This window comes from Candoia aspera, chromosome 5 (assembly GCF_035149785.1).
Source record: "Candoia aspera isolate rCanAsp1 chromosome 5, rCanAsp1.hap2, whole genome shotgun sequence".
NCBI classification, from domain to species: Eukaryota; Metazoa; Chordata; class Lepidosauria; order Squamata; family Boidae; genus Candoia; species Candoia aspera.
In genome coordinates, this window is record NC_086157.1 from 72096694 (window position 1) to 72115053 (window position 18360).

General features: G+C 38.4%; 1 protein-coding gene across 3 annotated transcripts in view; it reads right to left on the reverse strand.

Moving 5' to 3' along the window:
• Positions 1-15830, reverse strand: part of GBE1 (1,4-alpha-glucan branching enzyme 1) — a 160499-nt gene extending 144669 nt beyond the window's left edge. The window contains exon 1 of one of the 3 annotated variants that reach the window (XM_063305491.1): positions 15424-15830. In XM_063305491.1, coding sequence (XP_063161561.1) covers positions 15424-15515 — 92 coding nt within the window. In that variant the 5' untranslated portion in view covers positions 15516-15830. The remainder of the gene's footprint in view (positions 1-15423) is intronic. The other 2 variants (XM_063305492.1, XM_063305493.1) reach the window with 2 other exon arrangements.
• Positions 15831-18360: the final 2530 nt, after the last annotated feature.

Genomic DNA, 18360 nt, shown 5'->3' on the forward strand with positions numbered 1-18360 from the left:
CAAAATAAAAGCCAGTTAGATGAGAACAATGGTTTCTGATCAATGTTTACAACTTTACTCCTACCCCCCCTTTTTTTAATTCAAAAGGAACTAGGCCAGTTTATATCACAACAAAGCTAGCAGTGCAAAATAACATAGCCTAACACTATTAAAGAGTTGATTCTTTTGCTTTCCGCTGTCTCTTCTTCTACCAATAAAAAATTGTCTTTTCTTCCTCAAAACATATTCTTTATTCTTGGTTTCCTGTCCTGTACGATCAGGCAGAGTCAGTACACTTCAGGTGCCTTCAATTAAACAATGTAATCTACCAGGACCCAGGAAGCATGTCTTCACTGTTGTGGCGCCAGCACATGGTCCAGCATCCCCTAGAAATTCATATCATTTCCCATCCTGAGGATGTTCAAGAAGTCTTTGAAAACCTGGCTGTTTCCTCAGGCCTTTTGTTAGAATGGGTGCCAAGCCGCTATATGATTGAGGATCTAGGTTTGTCACACTATTTTAGGAAGAGTGTGTTATCACTACTATCTCTAGATTTCTATAAAAGGCTAGCAGAAACATTGGTTTTAGATTTATAACCTGAGATCTAAGTAAGTCAACAAGAAATCTATTACATATTACTTAAATCACCATGTATATTAGAATAAGGTCACATTAGTGTCAAGCTCAATCCATATTTAAACTTTATGAAATGTAAGCCTGATTTAATTTTCATCTAATGAAATAGGTATTTTCATCTTTAAAACATTACAATATTTGCAATGTATTAATTTAATCTTTTAAAACATCATTCCTACAAATGTGATTGTATATTTCAACACTATTATTTCCCCCATTTCTCTGTTTTTTTTAACCTTTATTAGGTGTAATAAATTAATGCTAATGGACTCCAAAGGAATTGCTTTTGATCTCCAGTTTCTACTCCACGTTATATGGCACTCAAATATATCTCAAGAATTCCATAAATACATTCAGGGGATTTAGAGAAGAAAAAGTCTAAATCCAATGCCATGTTTAATTACATGCCTTGTTAAAAATGAGAAGCTACCAGGATAAATCAAAATCCAAAGATTCTGTTAAAAACAAAAAATGCCTTCTTTTACTTGCAATTTATTTTTGCTAATGAAGATGTTTTCTTATAAAACATTGGAGTATCACAAAGATTAATCACTATGGATTCCTGCTACCCTAAGGATAAATCAGAGCAAGTACAGCCAAGTGAACCCTGCCAATATCTTCTGAATGCTTTAATAGCATCACTGAAGCCCAACAGGAGCTTAAGTCATCATTAAGAGTAAGGAATAAAAATGACTGTATGTAGTAGATCAATTAATTAATCACATCCATCCACAAGATAATTGATCAGTAGAGATCCCGACACATCAGCATATAATACAACACATATTTAAGTGGTTAGTTCAATTTGTCAGTCTTCCAAGTCTTCCATATACATTCTATATATGTGAGATAGTTCCTCTGGTCCAACTGCAAAGCTCTTGGAATTGCTATTTAAATAACCTTGCCAAGGTATATATAGTACTGGTATCAATTTGCTAAGATTTTGTGACAAAAAGGTGATAATGTCACCAATGAAAGTCATCTGCAGCACAGAAGAGGAGGAAGAACATTAAGGAGGAGAATAAGATGTCAGTAACCTTTACTGAGAAAACTAAGGTCCTTTTGACAATATTTTAAATTCAAGCATATTTTAACTTTCCTGATCACCGAGCAAAAGAAAAAACAATAAATGAATGTGAGAGTATAATATAATAATATAATATAATATTTGGTAGTTACAATCTATACAGAAATCAATGTCTTTTACAGATAAAATGATTCAATAAATCAGACAAATACTTTAGGTCCAAGTGACATCCATTTATGTGTGAACATTCCCATCCAACTCCATGCTACCATTTTAACATTTTTTCTTAATATAGTACAATAACATTTATATTCTTACAGATTATAAGTTTCCATTATTTTTTCACAAAATTAATGTGTTAAAACCCTCTTCATCTTGGATTCAAAGTAAAATTCTTCATATAGCCACTAACCCAAGAAATGTCCTATGTCTTATTAACATGACCTTTGCTGTACTTTACATAGTACTTATATTAAAATTCCAAGGACTACTATGATTGAACTTTAAAATGCAGTTATTTGTGCATTCAGCTATACACTTTATGAAATCCAAGTTCACTGATATGGTTTCAAGGAACAAAGTGTTTTTTGGTAGGACAGTTTGTGCATATTGGGAAAATGAAAATTTCCTGTGGATTTACAATATATAACAAAGTATAAATATTCATGTTTTTTTAAAAAAAATATCAATCATCTTGCACATTCTCTTTCCTCTCTTTGTGCACAGGTAATACCCACCTTCTTACCTCATCACTTGCCCTAGTGATACAAGATACAATGAAATCAATATCAGGGTTCCTCAGCCAATTTCAATATTCAGATTAGCTGGTACTGTATGTCGGTATGTTATTTTAACACTCTGAAATCCATTTTAATAGAAGAAACATTATATGAAGAGAAGCCTCCAGTTTGGTGGCAGTCCCTTCTTTCACCTCTGCTGCTTCTATTTGGGGCTTCAGTGGCTGGACCGTTGGGCCACCTGGTCTCAAATTGGTGCTGGTTAATGCTAGGTTTGTCTGTAATAAGACCAGATCCATCCATGACCTTGTGGTGGACAAATGGGCAAGGCTGGTATATATTACTGAGATCTAGCTGAGGAAAGGTAGTGAGGTCACCTTCTCAGAAACCTGTCCATATGGGTTTCAGATCCTGTACCAATTTGGGTGCCACAGCCAGAGAGGTGGGATCTGTCATGACACCTTAGCTGTGGCCAGGATCGCTGTTCTGGAGTTGGCTAGGTGTGAGTGCCTATATGTTCAGATAGGCTGTAGAGACCTGGGCATGGGACAGTGAGAGCACTGGTTGCTCTAGTTGATTACCTGTGTTGGGATTTGGATAGGGGTAATATTTCTGTTCTGGTGCTTTTGGACATCTCCATGGTCTTAAGTACTATCAGCTATGGTACCCAGTTGTGGAGATTGGGGATTGGAGGCACTATTTTATAGTCATTCTGCTCCTTTCTCAGATGACAGTTGGAGATGGTAGTGGTTGGGAGTGAAAAATCAGCAAAGTGGCTGCTTCATTGTGGAATGCCATAGGGATCAGTACTCTTCCCTATTATATAACATCTATATGGGAGAGGTGATGTGGTAGTTTGGAGTTCAGTACCATTAATTTGCAGATGATACCCAACTGTACATTGTGACCCTGGACAATGCTAGAGATGCTGCTATCTGGAAGCTATGGGAATTAATGGAAAAGAATAGGCTCATTACTCCTCTATGCCCAATTTTGTGTCAGGACAGGGTTGCACTGTCCTTGAAGGAACAGGTCTGAAACTTGGGTATCATCCTGGATTCTCAAGTCCAGCTGGATCAGCAAGTGGGGGCCATGACCAGGGAGGTCTTTGCCCAGTTTCAGCTGGTGCACCAGTTGCAGCCTTACTTGGATCGGGCAATCTAAATACAGTGGCTCACAGCCTCATCATCACTTGATTAGACAGCAAATTTGGCTATGTGATTTTTTTTGGGGGGGTAGTGTATGTGTGTGAGATACTGCTATATGCAAGAGTTTAGGCACCCCGTCAAATTGTGTGTTTTAATGAAAACATAATTGAACAGCAGATGGTGCAACCTCTACATGGAACAAAGTTAAACACAACATCTTCCTGCTCTAGAAGATCCTGCACTGACCAGGTGGATAGACTAGATGACCTCTAAGGATCCTTTCAACTCAATAATTCTAATTCATACACTAGGCACTCAGAAAACAACTCTATATAATATAAAGCCATATTTAAACTCAAAACTCTGTTTTTTTGTTTATAATATTTGCTGCCTCTAGTGAAATATGAATTAATAACATACTACTGCCAAGGTAAAAGACTAAAGCACAAACTTAAGGAACATTTCAGTTTTGTTTTTGTTTTTTTTAATCCAAAATTCTTTTAAGACCAACCAAAATGATTTAAACAAATATGCAAGTTTTCAAGAAGCCTAGAATTCTTAATCAGGCAAAATGAATATTAAGGAAATATTATTCTGCCCCACTCTTATGCTGTTACTTTATATATCTACTTCCTGTGTTCCATTATGTTGTGGTTGTTGCACTCGTACTAAGTGCAGATCCTATAGAACTCATTAATATTTCCTTTAAATAAATATTTATGGGAATGCAGCACAAGCATCCAATACTAGGCATATTTATTCAGAAGGAAGTTCCTCTTAAGCCAGCCATATTCATTTCTTTGTACATCTTAATCTTTTGTATATTATTTCCTATAAATATCATTTTTTTTTTATTCCAAATTTAGAGATGGTCTCCTGGTGAAAGGAGGAGAAACCTCCTTTGGTGAAACTTCGCTAAAATCCATGTTATATATTCTGTTGTATAAGTAACCTGTTCTTCAGGTAAGAATCTTGTGCAAAAGGCTTTTATAAGGCAGCATACATGTACATGCATGAAGATTTCATTTCACCCTTGGAATTTTATTTTAAATTATTAGGGCAGTTCACAAAATCAGGACAATTTTTGGGGAGAAATTTTACTAAAAAAATTATGTAAATAAATGCAGATTTTAGATATTATTAGATTCATAAATGTATATTAAAAACAGATTAAACAAAACAAACCAACTTCCTATGGAAGCATTTAATCCAGAATCAGGTGTTCCAACAAACTAAGCAACATATTTTTTTATCCCAAAGTAAAAAGTTCCTTTTCAAAGCACCTTTATGATGACATATTCACAATCCATGCCTCAATGAGAGAATCAGTGTAATCTACCGATTAAGGCAGTGTGCTGGCTGGGGAATTCTGGGAGTTGAACTCCACACATCTGAAAGCTGCCAAGGTTGAGAACACTGGATTAAGGTGTTGGACTAGGAATAGGGAGACTTCATTTCCAGTCTACCCTCAGCCTAGGGAGTTCACTGGGTGACTTTGAGTCAGTCACACTCTCTTAGCCCAAGCTACCACACAGGTTGTTGTTTTGGGAGTTAACAGGAAAGAGCACTGAGTACACTGCCTTGAGCTCTGTACAAAAAAGGCAGAATATAAATCAAATAAATAATTGCACAAGAAATATTGGAAATCTGAGTAGAACAGCCACATTCAAACAATTCTCTGACATTGCCAATATACCAGTCAAAATCCAATTAGAAGACAAATGTATATTTTTTATAAAAATAACTTTTAAAGATAAACAGACATTAAGTACTGTTTAAAAAATTACATAAAACCTGGGATCACAAAGTAAATACATATTGCAAATCTTGAAGTACCAGGGTAGTTTCATGCTAAAATGTGATTGTGTTAACTCATGGTTTATTAAATACATCACAACTGACTGCATTCAAAGAGTTTTAAAAACCAATGCCTGGATTTATACAATTTACACTTACTGCATATTACACAGCCACCTCATGCTCCCAATAACTTTGAAAATGAAAAGAGGCTATCATTTTCTTCTGAGGTTTAAAAAGAGATATGCTCAGGGGCTTATCTGGCAGCAATTCAATAACGTAATTTAGGATTTATCCCTATTTTGGCATACTAGTTCCAAGTTCTTAGATTCAACATCACCATAGCAGTTTTTCCATATTCCTGACACAATGTTGGAAGTCCCCCTTTTTATCACTTTATAACACTCCTGATAAGCCTATGATACCCATAAGTGTATTTGAGGGCTCCTTCTTGACGTTGCCAGTTCTTTGGGCTGCCAAGATTAAACATCTGATAATTATATGAAAGCTGGCAAAGCTACTGCAAGCTATGTTGGCAGGGCAGATCATGCAAATTAGTAACCCATTTGATTCCATTTCTGGGGAGATCCTATGGGAAAAGCTCAAGGCTACAGACAGATGTTTGCCCCTGCCTTATCTATAAGTTACATGGAAATACAGGCCAGCATATAAAATGCAATCCAAAGGGGCAGCTTCCAAACCTTGTTCCTACACAGGTAAATATTAAGCAGGGTTGTGCAATGTGTATTGGCCCACACTGCACAATTATTGTTTTACCTAAGCAAGATGATAAGTGGCTGCCATGCCTGTTACATACTGATAATGCAGTGATTCTATCTCAATCTCAGAGTAGTCTTAGGAGAGCACTGAAAGCCCATGCCATATTGCCTTGATAATCACCTCCAGATTAACTACTAGAAAACAAAGATATTATATTTTGCCAAGAGACCTAGATCAAGAAATTGGCAGATTCAGGGTAACAACACTGAAAGATAAAATGCTTGAATGATTGTTCATTAAAAAAAAAAAGTCCTAAAATAGGCAAGTGCAAGGTTTGTTTTTTTTTAATACACTTGTTTTGCTGTAAAATAAAACCCCACCTGCTAAAAAAAAAAATAATCCCCACTTCCCCCAGTGATGTCACACTACTATTCTCATATTCTCCGTGGAAAGGGATCTCAACTGCGGCTTATGACTCTCCGGGATCAGAAGCAAATTTGAAGTGGGCCACAACTTAGGAGGGTTTGGACATACAAAGCTGGAGCCCTGTCAGAATTCACTTCCATTCTACCTCGATACGCCCACTGTCAGCTTGTCCAAGAAAGGGTACAGAAAATTCTGAAGCAGATTCTTACAGGACTCAGGCTTTCGGTGTACAAACTCATGGCATGCATACCTAAAGCTGGACTGCTATCAGAACTCACTCCTTCTCTGTTTGGACAAGCTAACTTCAAAGTCAGAATATTTCTGAAGTTGGTGGTATAAATAGTGAATATTTATACAAAATAAAAATAGAGCAAGAAATTAGAATGGCTGTCTCAAAAATAAAACTAAATTTCAGGAATTATGCAAAAATAAGTTAAATATGGTTTAGTTGATTGTTTATTTCCAGTAAAGGGTTTTATTCTGTAAACATACAAGGTCTGATATTGTTTTATAAAGATTAAAATATAATTAATAAAGCTAAGTGGTATATTTATTTTTGCTGAACTCTAATCCCATCATTAGTAGATGGTCACAGAAATTATTTGAAAGTTTGAGAAGCTTCGGCTTTTAGAGGCTTTTCCCCCCTTACAAAAAGTTGGCATCTAGAATGTATAAAAAATTGCTCATCCTTACCCTAAATAAAAAAATACATTATCACTTAATGTATGAAGGCTTTCATTCAGTGGAGAATATGTTGGGCACATTAAATTATCAGGCTGGACTCTTCCTATAGTCAAAATGTCACAGTTATATCAAAAGGAAGCTTGGAAAAGTTTCACAGCCTTCCTCAGAAGTGGTTAAAGAGGGAGTATGTTAGAAAAAAACTCAAGATTTTCCTGCCTTGACTCTCTTTTGTATGTGAGAGAGAAGAGACAATATCTGACAGGCTTCCAAGATTCTGTTATTATACCCTATAACAATAAAGTAGAATTCCAATAGTTCTTGCAGTATCTGTTTCCTGGCCTGACCTACTTAAAGGGCTGACAGTACATATATATTATTGACTGTTAAAATTTTGTTATTTAATTCTAAAATGTAATTTTGTTTTATTGCTATTTTAGTATCTGTAACTAATGTGGTCTGTGAGAATTGAGGTGGTAAATAAACAACACAAATAAAACAAGTCTATAGCTCAGACCACTTGGCAACATAACAAAACAAAACAAAAAAACATTCAGACAGGAGGAGTCCAGCCTAGGAAACAAAGAGTAAAACCAATTAACCTGAATAGTTCAATCCAAGCTTGTTTTAAGTACATCTGGTATTCCAATTGCACCCTTTTCTGGACTGGAAGGCTCTTCAGACAGTCACTGATGCCCTGGTCAATTGGAATTCTGTAATGTGCTCTATAGGGGGCTGCCCTCAAAGACTATTCAGAAGATACAGCTAATCCCAGATAAAGTGATCGGAGTGGTACATTATGCTAATGTGACCCCACTGCTTCATAAATTGCACTGATTGCCAGTTGGCTTCCAGGGTGCTAGTTATCACCTTTAAAGCCCTTGACAGCATAAGGCCTAGCTATCTGAGGGATCCGTTATCTCCATTTTTTTCTGTCCATCCAGTAGGATCAAGCAGCACTCCATGTCCTTTCCATCAAGTAGTGTCATCTTACAAGACCCAGGAGGCATATATATTCTGTTGCAATTCCTGCCACCTGGAATGATATCTCCATAAAGATTCATGCATCTCCCATCCTTATGGCATTTCAGAAACTAAAAATGTGGTTATTGTCCCAAGCCTTGGGATAGGGTGGTTATGGAGCTCCTTTTAGTTTAGTTTTAAGACTGGATGTTTACTCTTCCATTCAGGCATGTTCTCTTTTTATAAATAAATTGATTGAATTGATTGATTGATTGAATTGAATTGAAAAGAGGTAAGGAGATTATTATTCTTATGAAATCTGTCCTTCAGTGGAATCAGAGAGCAAGCACATGTTTTGGTAAGTTACTATGATGCTGTAACCAATCAGTCACAGAGAGCACTCAACAGGGATTTATATTAACAGGAAAGCAAAGTACAGTAATAAGATGTATTTCTTTTCTTTTTTCCAACAATAATAAAATAATAATGGCAAATTTGTGTTTTTTTTTTCATTCTGCTTTTGAACCAGCTGTATCAGTTATCATTTGTGACCTAGACATAAATGTGTCTCAGTTCAGCTATATGCATTCAAAGCTCAACAGATTTATTTTAAAGAGCATTTCTATTCAGTTAAGGGTGTCATCAAGTTAAGCTCAGTTATTGGTGACAACACAGACAAATATTTGCTATCTCCCATACCAAATATAGTGATCAACATCTCTACAATAGTTAAGCCACCAATAAACAGCATCTAGAGGACAAAGAATGTGATGACTCATTCAAGTATCTGTTATTTGAGTAGCTTGCAACTTTATATTAGGTTTTACATTTATGCATACAAATACAGCAGTTCAAGCAATAAAACCACATTGTTTCCTTTTTTATTCAGATGTATTGATTCATATAAAATATTTAAAGTCCACCCACTAACCAGAGATATTGTGGTAGGTTGCAATCCATACTATCAAGATAAAATAATGCAACCATTTTTTCAAAAAAATATGAACTATAAAACAAAATAGCAAATAACATTTAACAAAGGGTCACTTGACAGACAGAGAGAAAAACAATATATCTTGCCAGGCTATGACTGCCAATGTAAGAGTAAAAAAAACATGCAATCCCATCCAGGTCAGATATCTACCTTCACGCATCCTTCTTGATCCAAGAGACACATAGGGATAAACCACATTTGCACACCATTCTAGCAAGTCTGAGCAGGCAAAGCCACCTAAAGCCATTCTCATAGCCAGCCTGAAAGTTAGGAACTAAAGCACTGAAGAACAGTATTGCCTACTGTAGCCCTGAGAGTCAACTCAGCAGGAAGCATGGCCAATGATCTCAAAAAGTGTTGTGAGATCTAAGAGGATGAACAGAGTTACATTCCTCCTCCTTAAAAAACAAAAAGCTTGTGCAGGTAATTTTTCAGGGCTGAAGCCTGATTGCAGTGGGTCCAGATTATTCATATCCTCCACAAACACATAAAGTTATATGGCCATTCTTCTCTCACATGCCTTGACCAAGAGAAATATATTTACAATAGGTGATAGTTCTGAAGTGCCTCTGGATCCAGAAATGTTTTCTTGGGGACAATCAATCAATCACTTCTTCTAAGGCAGGAAGACCTTTTTTATTGAAACATTCATATAATAAACTAGAGAATGGTATCCTATTACAAACTAACAAGGTCACGTCAAGTAAGAGATAGAGAATGAAAGAGATCAGAACGTAATATTAGTATGCACAAATAAGTTCTGCAACTTTTCCAACAGGATCTATACTAAGTTTATTTATCGACTTATGTTAAAGCTTTGTGGTTGTTGTTGTTTTTGCCTTATAAGATGACAAATTACAGTTCCTGTTTTCCACAACTGTGCCAAAACTCAGCTGCATAATCAAAGAAGCTTCAGGGACACAAATACATTTTTAAAAAATGGTTTCAGGGCTTTGGGACCATAGGCTGCCCACCCCCCCCCTTTTTTTTTTTGTTGTATAACAACAACTGTTAGGACAAGTTACGATAAAAACATGCTGTAAGATTTTTTTCTACTGTAGCTGAAAACATGCTTCATTCTAGCATTTATTTCATAACAACCATCACACCATATCTAAAAGTCATCAATGGTAAACTGCTTCTCTATCTCATTCCCATTATTTCCAATTGGAAGAAACAGGAGTTTAGTTTACTTTTACTCCCCCCCTCCCCGCCCCAGCACTGGTTTCCTGATTTCACTTTTGAGACACAAATCTGAAAATCAGTTTCTTCTAAAGTGAGAATTCAATTTTATAATTTAATGATGGACTAGTCCAGTTTTTGAGAAAGTTGCTCTAAACATGCTTTGTTATAATGAATAAATACCACCAGTACCATATATAATAAAAACAGATTTGCACAGATATGTCAAAGATGATACTTATGTTTTATGTCTTTTTAATTCCATAGTTTTACATACATACATACATGTAAAACTACAGATATATATCTGTCTGAACAGGTTTCTATACCAATATATATTTTAAATGACATGTTTTATTCTACAATAAATTTTGTATCTATATCCATTTAGATGAAAGGCAATCTCACTCTTCTTAATAGGACTTGCTGCCAAAAGGATTTAGAGTTACAGCCCATGACATGTTTTTAACTGAAAACAGCAATATTAAATCACTGAATAAAGAATTTCATAAAAGTCCTGCATTATTTTGCATTTAAAAATTTTATTTATTTAGTTAACACATTATTTTGCTGTCTATCCAACTCTCTCTGGTTTACACAGAAAACAAATGTAAAACTGAACTATTACAAGCAGACAGCAATTAAAGTAAACAAGTAAAAAAGAGTATAATTAATATTTTTAAATCAATAGTTAAAACTGACATTGAAATGCTATACAAAAAATGCTTAATAGTCTTTTAAAACATTAATAAAAAATGTTAGGTTCCTTAACTCTGCAGTGTCCATTACAAAGAGCTGGGACTATAACAGAGAAGGCTATGTTGCTACCAGATAACCTCACAGAAGCTATTTGTGAACATTCTCAGATGATCTCAAAAAGCATGGAGGTTCATAGAGAAGGCAGAGTTATCTCAAATAGCTTGAACCTAAGCTATGCAGGGTTTTAATGATAATGCCCAGCAATCTGTTTTTTGTCCAGAAAGGGACTGGTATATGGTCTTTTTGTTCACCTAAGACCAACTTGGCTGGACAGTTTTGTACTAGTTGAAGATTCCAGACTAGAAACAAAGAAACATCCCCACACACAGCCCATTACTATAGTCAGGTCTGCAGGTTATCCGCATATGCCCCACTATTTTAAGATTGTTGTCTTCCAGAAAGGCAGCTGTATATTAACCCACAAAGACACTTTTGCATGTGGCCTGAGACTGGGAAATCAGAAATAAATTTTAGTTCAGAAGTACCCACAAACTGTATACCTGCTCCTTCTTGGACAGTATGATCCAATTCAGAATAGACAGAACTATCTACTCTCTGAAGTAATGACCTACCCTGCCCCTGGAGTACTTCCATTTTGTCTGGATTCAATTTCAATTTACTATTCCTCATCTCGTCCACTACTGAGTGCAGGCATGCATTCATGGAAACCACATTGTTTCATGAAAATGTAATAGAAAAATAGATCTTGGTGTCTTCAGAATACTGATAGCATGCAGGTCCAAATTACCTTATAATCTCCAGCAACTTTATGTAGATACTGAAAAGTACTGGAAACAGACTATACACCATGCAATTGACCTGTTTAGAGGATCAACTGTCTCCAAAGAGACACCATATGAAATCTACATGAGAATAGGAATGCCATGCCTCCTGTTCTCAAATATCTCGAGCAATTTTGGATACCACTGTCAACTGTTCTGAGAGATCAGAAGAACCTCTCCAAGGACAGAAGGTCTTCAGCTGGTTCTGAACTGACAAATGAGATGTTCACTTCAAGGCCACACATGCTGCAGGCTAAATAGCAGAGAAGCAGGGAGCAGGTGTAAAGTCCCAGAGTAATTTCTCCTACCTCTAACATTTCCTGCTACAGCTCCTACTTTCTTGTGATATCTTCAAACATGTAACTGGAAACTACAATTTTAATTCTGATAACTTCAGCCACCCAGACCTGTTAAAGGAACAAGTGGCAAATGCACTCTCTAAATAATAAATAACATCACTTAGTCTAGCACCACCAGAAAGTAAGACCGCAAGTCCTTTTCAGAACTGTGTTCAAATATGCTGCTACCTACTTTTGTAAAACATAATATCAAAATGTATTACTAAAAGCATCTCTGGTACTAACAATCAGAAATTGTAACCAATTGTGTCTGAAAAGATCACACTAGGGAAGGAAAAAGCATTTTCTTAGAGATGTTCTCATTTAAGACAACTGCTCAAAATACACATCTTGTTTCTAAGAAGCTATAACACTTTGATCTTTTTGCTATAAGATTAGCACAGTACCTGCTTTGAAAAATGTTCTTCTTTGAAGTATATAGTCCTCCTTCTTTATCTTAACTCTCCTCACCAGAGTACTTCTTCCCTCAAATAGACATGTTTTACTACCCTACCATCTATTATACCTAAATACATTGCTACTCTTCTAATACTTTTATTTTAAAAAATTAAAGGGAAGTACTAAAGGATATTAATGGGAATGAAGTTTAAATCTGATAATCAACACAATCACTTGATCTTCTGTCACTGTCAGTAATCCAGTAGTTAGAATATTTTGCAGTGTTAATTTTCCATCTGCATTGGTCATACTGGCTAGAAATTTTGAAATATGCAATTCTAACACATCTGGATGCCAAATTATAAAAACCTCCCTCAACTGCATTCCATTATTTGATCACATCTGTATAACCAAAAAAGTGCTTAATTACATGCAGATTTATCCATCATTTGTTCAAGAGAAGAAATAACCACCATCATATTAGAAAAAAGCTTTATTTAGAAGATGAAGCTCAGTACACTTTCAGGCAGAATAGCAACATATACTGTATCAAGACTTCCAAGTCTCCCATTATCTACAATCTATACTAAATTACTATCAGTATTTGTCCAATTTGTTTTTATATGCTTATTCTCTAGCAATAATCCATACTATAACCTTTGACAACCAGCCTGAGATCATATACTAGAAAACTCTAGTTCTAAGAACTTTCCATAAAAAACCAATACAGAAAAACAGATATAAGCTTTGGTCCAAGAAGCACATGAAACAAGAGCTTAATGTTTCTTATCCCTTGTCTGATAAGCAGCCTTCAATTCCTGACTGTTTAAGACGATTCCTCCCTTGCACAAGCTACAGATTTGGGGAAAAAATTGTGATGATCAGCTTTTGGGTTATGAATGAGAAATGGAAAATGACTATGTTGGTACAATACATCAAGTTACTAATTAGCTAGCCATAATATAACCATATTGATGAAACCCAACCTAAGCAGAATGCTTGTGATTTAATCTCAGAAAACTGGGTTACTTGAAACTTCCTTGGTTCAGTTAACTCTATATGTCTAATATGATTATCAAAACAGCAGCTTCCTTCACCTTTTAAATTTACCAAAGATTATTTAGTTATGCATCTGATGTTTAATTAAGAAATGGTACTCTAGACAACGGTCAACTGTAATTCCTAGCATTTCTAATAAGTGGCCACAATGGTATTTGGCTGTTGGAAGCTGAAACCGAGCAAGACCTTGAAGATCGTTGATTCACATTTACTAGCAAGGTCTAGAGCTTCTGAACCAAATAGCAAACCCACACAGATAATGCCTTTATTAGGCCAACTGAATTGATACAGCTTTGAGTTCTTAGAACTCTTCATTGAGGGATATTACAAAAACAATATTCTGAGTATGTCAGCACACTACACATTCCTCACAGTTGATTTGCAAAGTAATCGCTAGATTAGGCAACCTACCATGCACATAATACTGTCAGTGTGTTTAGGATAAAACTGGACTATGGATGTGTTTGTGCCATACTAGCCAAAAGGTGCCAAAACTTACCAGTAATTGTCTTTACTTACAGTGTGCTATATGTGGTACAGGTGCAACTAAGGGTAACACACACCTTATCTAAACATACACCTTACCTTACATATACCTTATATTACTATACCTTATCTTGACTGACCAAAGCCACGATGGGTGGTAGTGGTCAATATCTAATGGCCCATCCATATGGCTTATGGAAGATTGTGACTTGAAATATAAGATGAATCAGAATGCAGCCTGATCCTGTCAATGAGTTGTACATGGTCTGTTAGAATGTGCGTTTGTTGAAAGAAATGAAAATAAGAATGTGCTTTGGCCAACTTCATTATATGAAAGTATGTTGAAGTGGTTTGGTCCTATAAAGACTGAATGAGGGCTGAATTGCAAAAAGTAATATATAAAGAAAAAGTTTATGGATTTAGAGGAAAATCATGTGGAACAGTGTTAGCAAGATCCTGAAAAGAAAAAAAAAACTGAGAAATTTAAAGAAAAGGCAAGCTATCAAGCAGTGAATGTATATGTTAATAAGGATGATTTGTAAGGACAGAAAAGTATGGGGAGGCATAGTGAATAGCACTTGTAAAGTAGTTTAAGCTATGTTAGCTTTTCTTTTTCATATATAACACCTTTAATTTCATTGGTTTATGTTTTAATACTCCTTTTCTGGCCTCTGTATAATATTCTTACCCTGAAAATGAGGTTAAATAATGGGCAAGTATGTACAGGAACAGGGTACCTTGATGATATTTTCTCTTATCTTGTTCCCATACCAAAATTTAAAGGTTCCCATGCTGGTCCTTGTACTGTACACTGAAGACAACTAGTTTTGTTTTGTGTTGTTTTCTGCTCAAGCTGCCAGGGAGCCATGAGTCAAAAACATTCCACATGTGACCGACACCATCTATTTCCAGTGGAGGAAAGTGCAAAGTACTACTGTCATAAGCAGCACACATTTCTTTAGCTAGCTGCAATAACCTGCATACATTATTATAGATACAGCGACAGTTGTGTTATTGTAACAATTGGTAGAAAAAAAACCCCTATCAATTCTGGTAGCACAATTGTGTGCACAATTAAGTTGCAAATGAACATCCCTCCAAAATCTATAAGATAGGGCTAGAATTTACAATGTAGCAACAGACAACCGTTCGTAGTATGGTAACCTACTGCTTGTTACTTTCTCTCTCTACCGATATATAGAAAACGGAAGAGAAAGAGGTTTCACAATGTGAATTGATGGAGTTAGAAAGGGGCGCGCGAATGGAGAACAGAACTCCAGTGGAGCAAGGGACCCAGGTGGTTAAGTTACCTGCGCTGGAAGTCTTGCTCAAAAGGAGTCAAGTAGGGATCTTTCTCCAGCAGTCGTTCCAATTCAGCCGGAAACGAACTTAGCACAGCCATCTTTGCAACTGCAGTAGCACTTGGCTAAGAGAGGTCATCTGGAAGCGCCCCCCTCCCTTCGGACCAGGACTAAGATAGGCTACGCCAAAGAAGTGGGCTGGCAGAGCCCCACTCCTCCCTCTTTTCTACTGGGGCTAAACAAATGCTCCCCTTTCGCCAAGAAAGGGAAGGCAGGAGAGTGCCGTTCCGGGTAATCGCCCGCCCCCTGCGACGTCGCTGAGATGATGAGGCAACTCGCGCGCGGAGCATGAAAATCTGCAGCAGCCTCCCCAGCCACGCTGACTCCTCGCTGAGCCGAGAGCCGGCTTGCCTGGAAACTAACGGAGCTCTGTTCTGCAGCCCTTCATGCTTAACAAGGCAGGAATCTAACAGCCTAGGCACGTCACCAAAGCAACATTATAGCGGGAAGATCTCTAGCGGTCACGTGCTGAGAGCCCGGAACGAGGAAGTGCTGACTGAGGTTTTGGGAAGAAAGTGATGTGGGTTACCGGTCAGGTTTTGCGGCATGCTAGGAAGTGCGCAAACGCAATCGAGGATTTGAAGTTGCTGCCCACGAAAGGGCATCGGCGTTGTTAATGTTTTGAAAATTGTGAGCCGAGCGGTAAACTGCGGAGAATGAAGTTTAGAAGATGTGAGAATGTTTAGGGAATGGTAGGCGTAATTAAGGCTTTTGTTGTTAAAACCTCCTTTCCGATAAAGAGGAACGAAAAATACTGTTTGGTACATGTTTAATTTTAGCTTCATTTATTTAGTAGGATAACGTTTTTTCTAAGTAATCGATAGTATGATTGGGCTATCTCTGATTTAAATTTAGTAAGTATATATTGCATACAGTACAGAGAAGTCAAAACTTTAACATGGAGATGATTTTTTCCTTTTTATTCTGACCAGTGCAACTCATCAATTTTCTCCGCTTTCGCTAACGGCATAGGGCACTCCTGAATTCAGTAACGCGATCAGTTACACTGCTGAAGAAACATCTATGTAAGTTTAAAAAGTTCTACCCAGAAACAGTTATTTCTAAAGTGATTTATGATGTCTGATAAACTGACATCATAAATAAAGTCTGATATATTCACAGAAAAATCACAAGTTTATTGTAACTAACCATTGGTTTATGCACATTTAACAGAATAGCATAATTAGGATTAAATATGCTGAAAAGCACAAGTCTACATGATTTCTGTTATCATTTATAGCACACTTTCCCAGCTAATACCTTTCAGATGCATTCCAATTACAACCTCCAGAACTTTAAGCCAATTTAACAGCAATGCTGATTTGAAATTGTGGTGAATATGTATGTATTTGTAAATGGTCACAGACCATAGAGGAGAAAAAAGAAAACAGTAAGGTTTACAATAATTACAAGAAGTTTTTTTTAAAAAATTGCAGGCAAGCAGTAGCATTTAGAGTGCAACAAAAGTCAGCATAATGTGTAGGTCTTAATGTTGGCAAAGAATAAAGTACTATGAGAGGTATCTATACACAAACTGGTAGGATGACCTTGTCATGAGTGCCGTTGAGCTGAAGTCATCAGCGCAATGGCACACATGACAATAGCAAGGAAATAGGTGAAGGGGTGCAAGATAAGTAGCCATCAACCCACAACGACTAACGGCCAACAAACAATAGCTAAACGGATCACGGAGCACACCCAAGCCATCAGCGCCAATACAACGGAGATCGCCCAGCTGACAGCAATCAGCAGAAGAATAGAAAACCTGATGATTGGCGATCCCGGAACCCCTCACCCACCGGCAGGGCAACGTATTGGACAAAGGGGGGTGACGTGACCGCGAGTGAGGGGGCGCTGACCGGCGCGGGGTATTTAAACCCTGCACCGGCGCGCTCCTGTCACTCTCAGCTTTTTTCTACCAACGCTGTACCTGCCCTGCAAATAAATCAGAGCCTGATCCACGAACCAGTGTCTGAGTGTTATTCAGAGGCAGGCAGCGCATGACATAAAGCTGAGAGTCATAAACTCAGCCTCGCCGAGCCCCACCGGACGATAACGAGCCGCGGGAGGAGTAGACGGCGAGAAGACCAGCAAGATGAGGCCGGAGCGGCGCGGGCAAGGAGGGCGAGCCGCGCGGCAAGAGACAGAGGAGGACCGACCAAGGCCAGAGGCACCGCGGACTCCCGGAGCCATGGACGCCCACCCCACCCGACCCGAGCCTCAGCTCCAACCCCAAGGGGAGATGGCGACGGAGGCAACCCGACCGCGGGAGGGAGCAGCACGACTTCCGAAACCAGCGGAGGACCCCGCGCCCCACATCGCACCCCAGCAACGGGCGTGGAGCGACAGCCCAACGGCGGTCAACACGGAGGAGGACGACGGAGACACCCAGCAGACGGCGGAGGAAGCGGACCCGCGGCAGAGGGACGATGAACCCCGCCGGCAACCCACCCCCGAGGACGCGCCAACGGAACCGGCCCCAGCGGCGGCGCGGGCTGTGGACGAGGAGGCACGAGCTGAACTCGCGGCCATGCGGGCTCAACTGACGGAACTCCGGACCATGCTCCAGTCGCTTATGCCCCCCGCGCCACCCAATGACGTCCCCGCACAGGCCCACACCCCGAGCGAAGCACCGAACCTACACGGGCCAGCGGAGGGTCAGCAGACGGCACAGGCGGCCGACACCACACCCCGGGAAGCGAGAGGCGGGGCCGCACAAAACGCCCGGGCCCCAAAGGACTTCCCCATCTTCTTCGATGGGACCCCCACAAAACTCTCGTTTTTCGTTATGAACGCTAGGGAGTTCATGGGGAGGCACGGACACTCCTATGACTCCGAGGCCGACAAGATCGCCGCCGTGGCGATCAAACTCCAAGACAGGGCGGC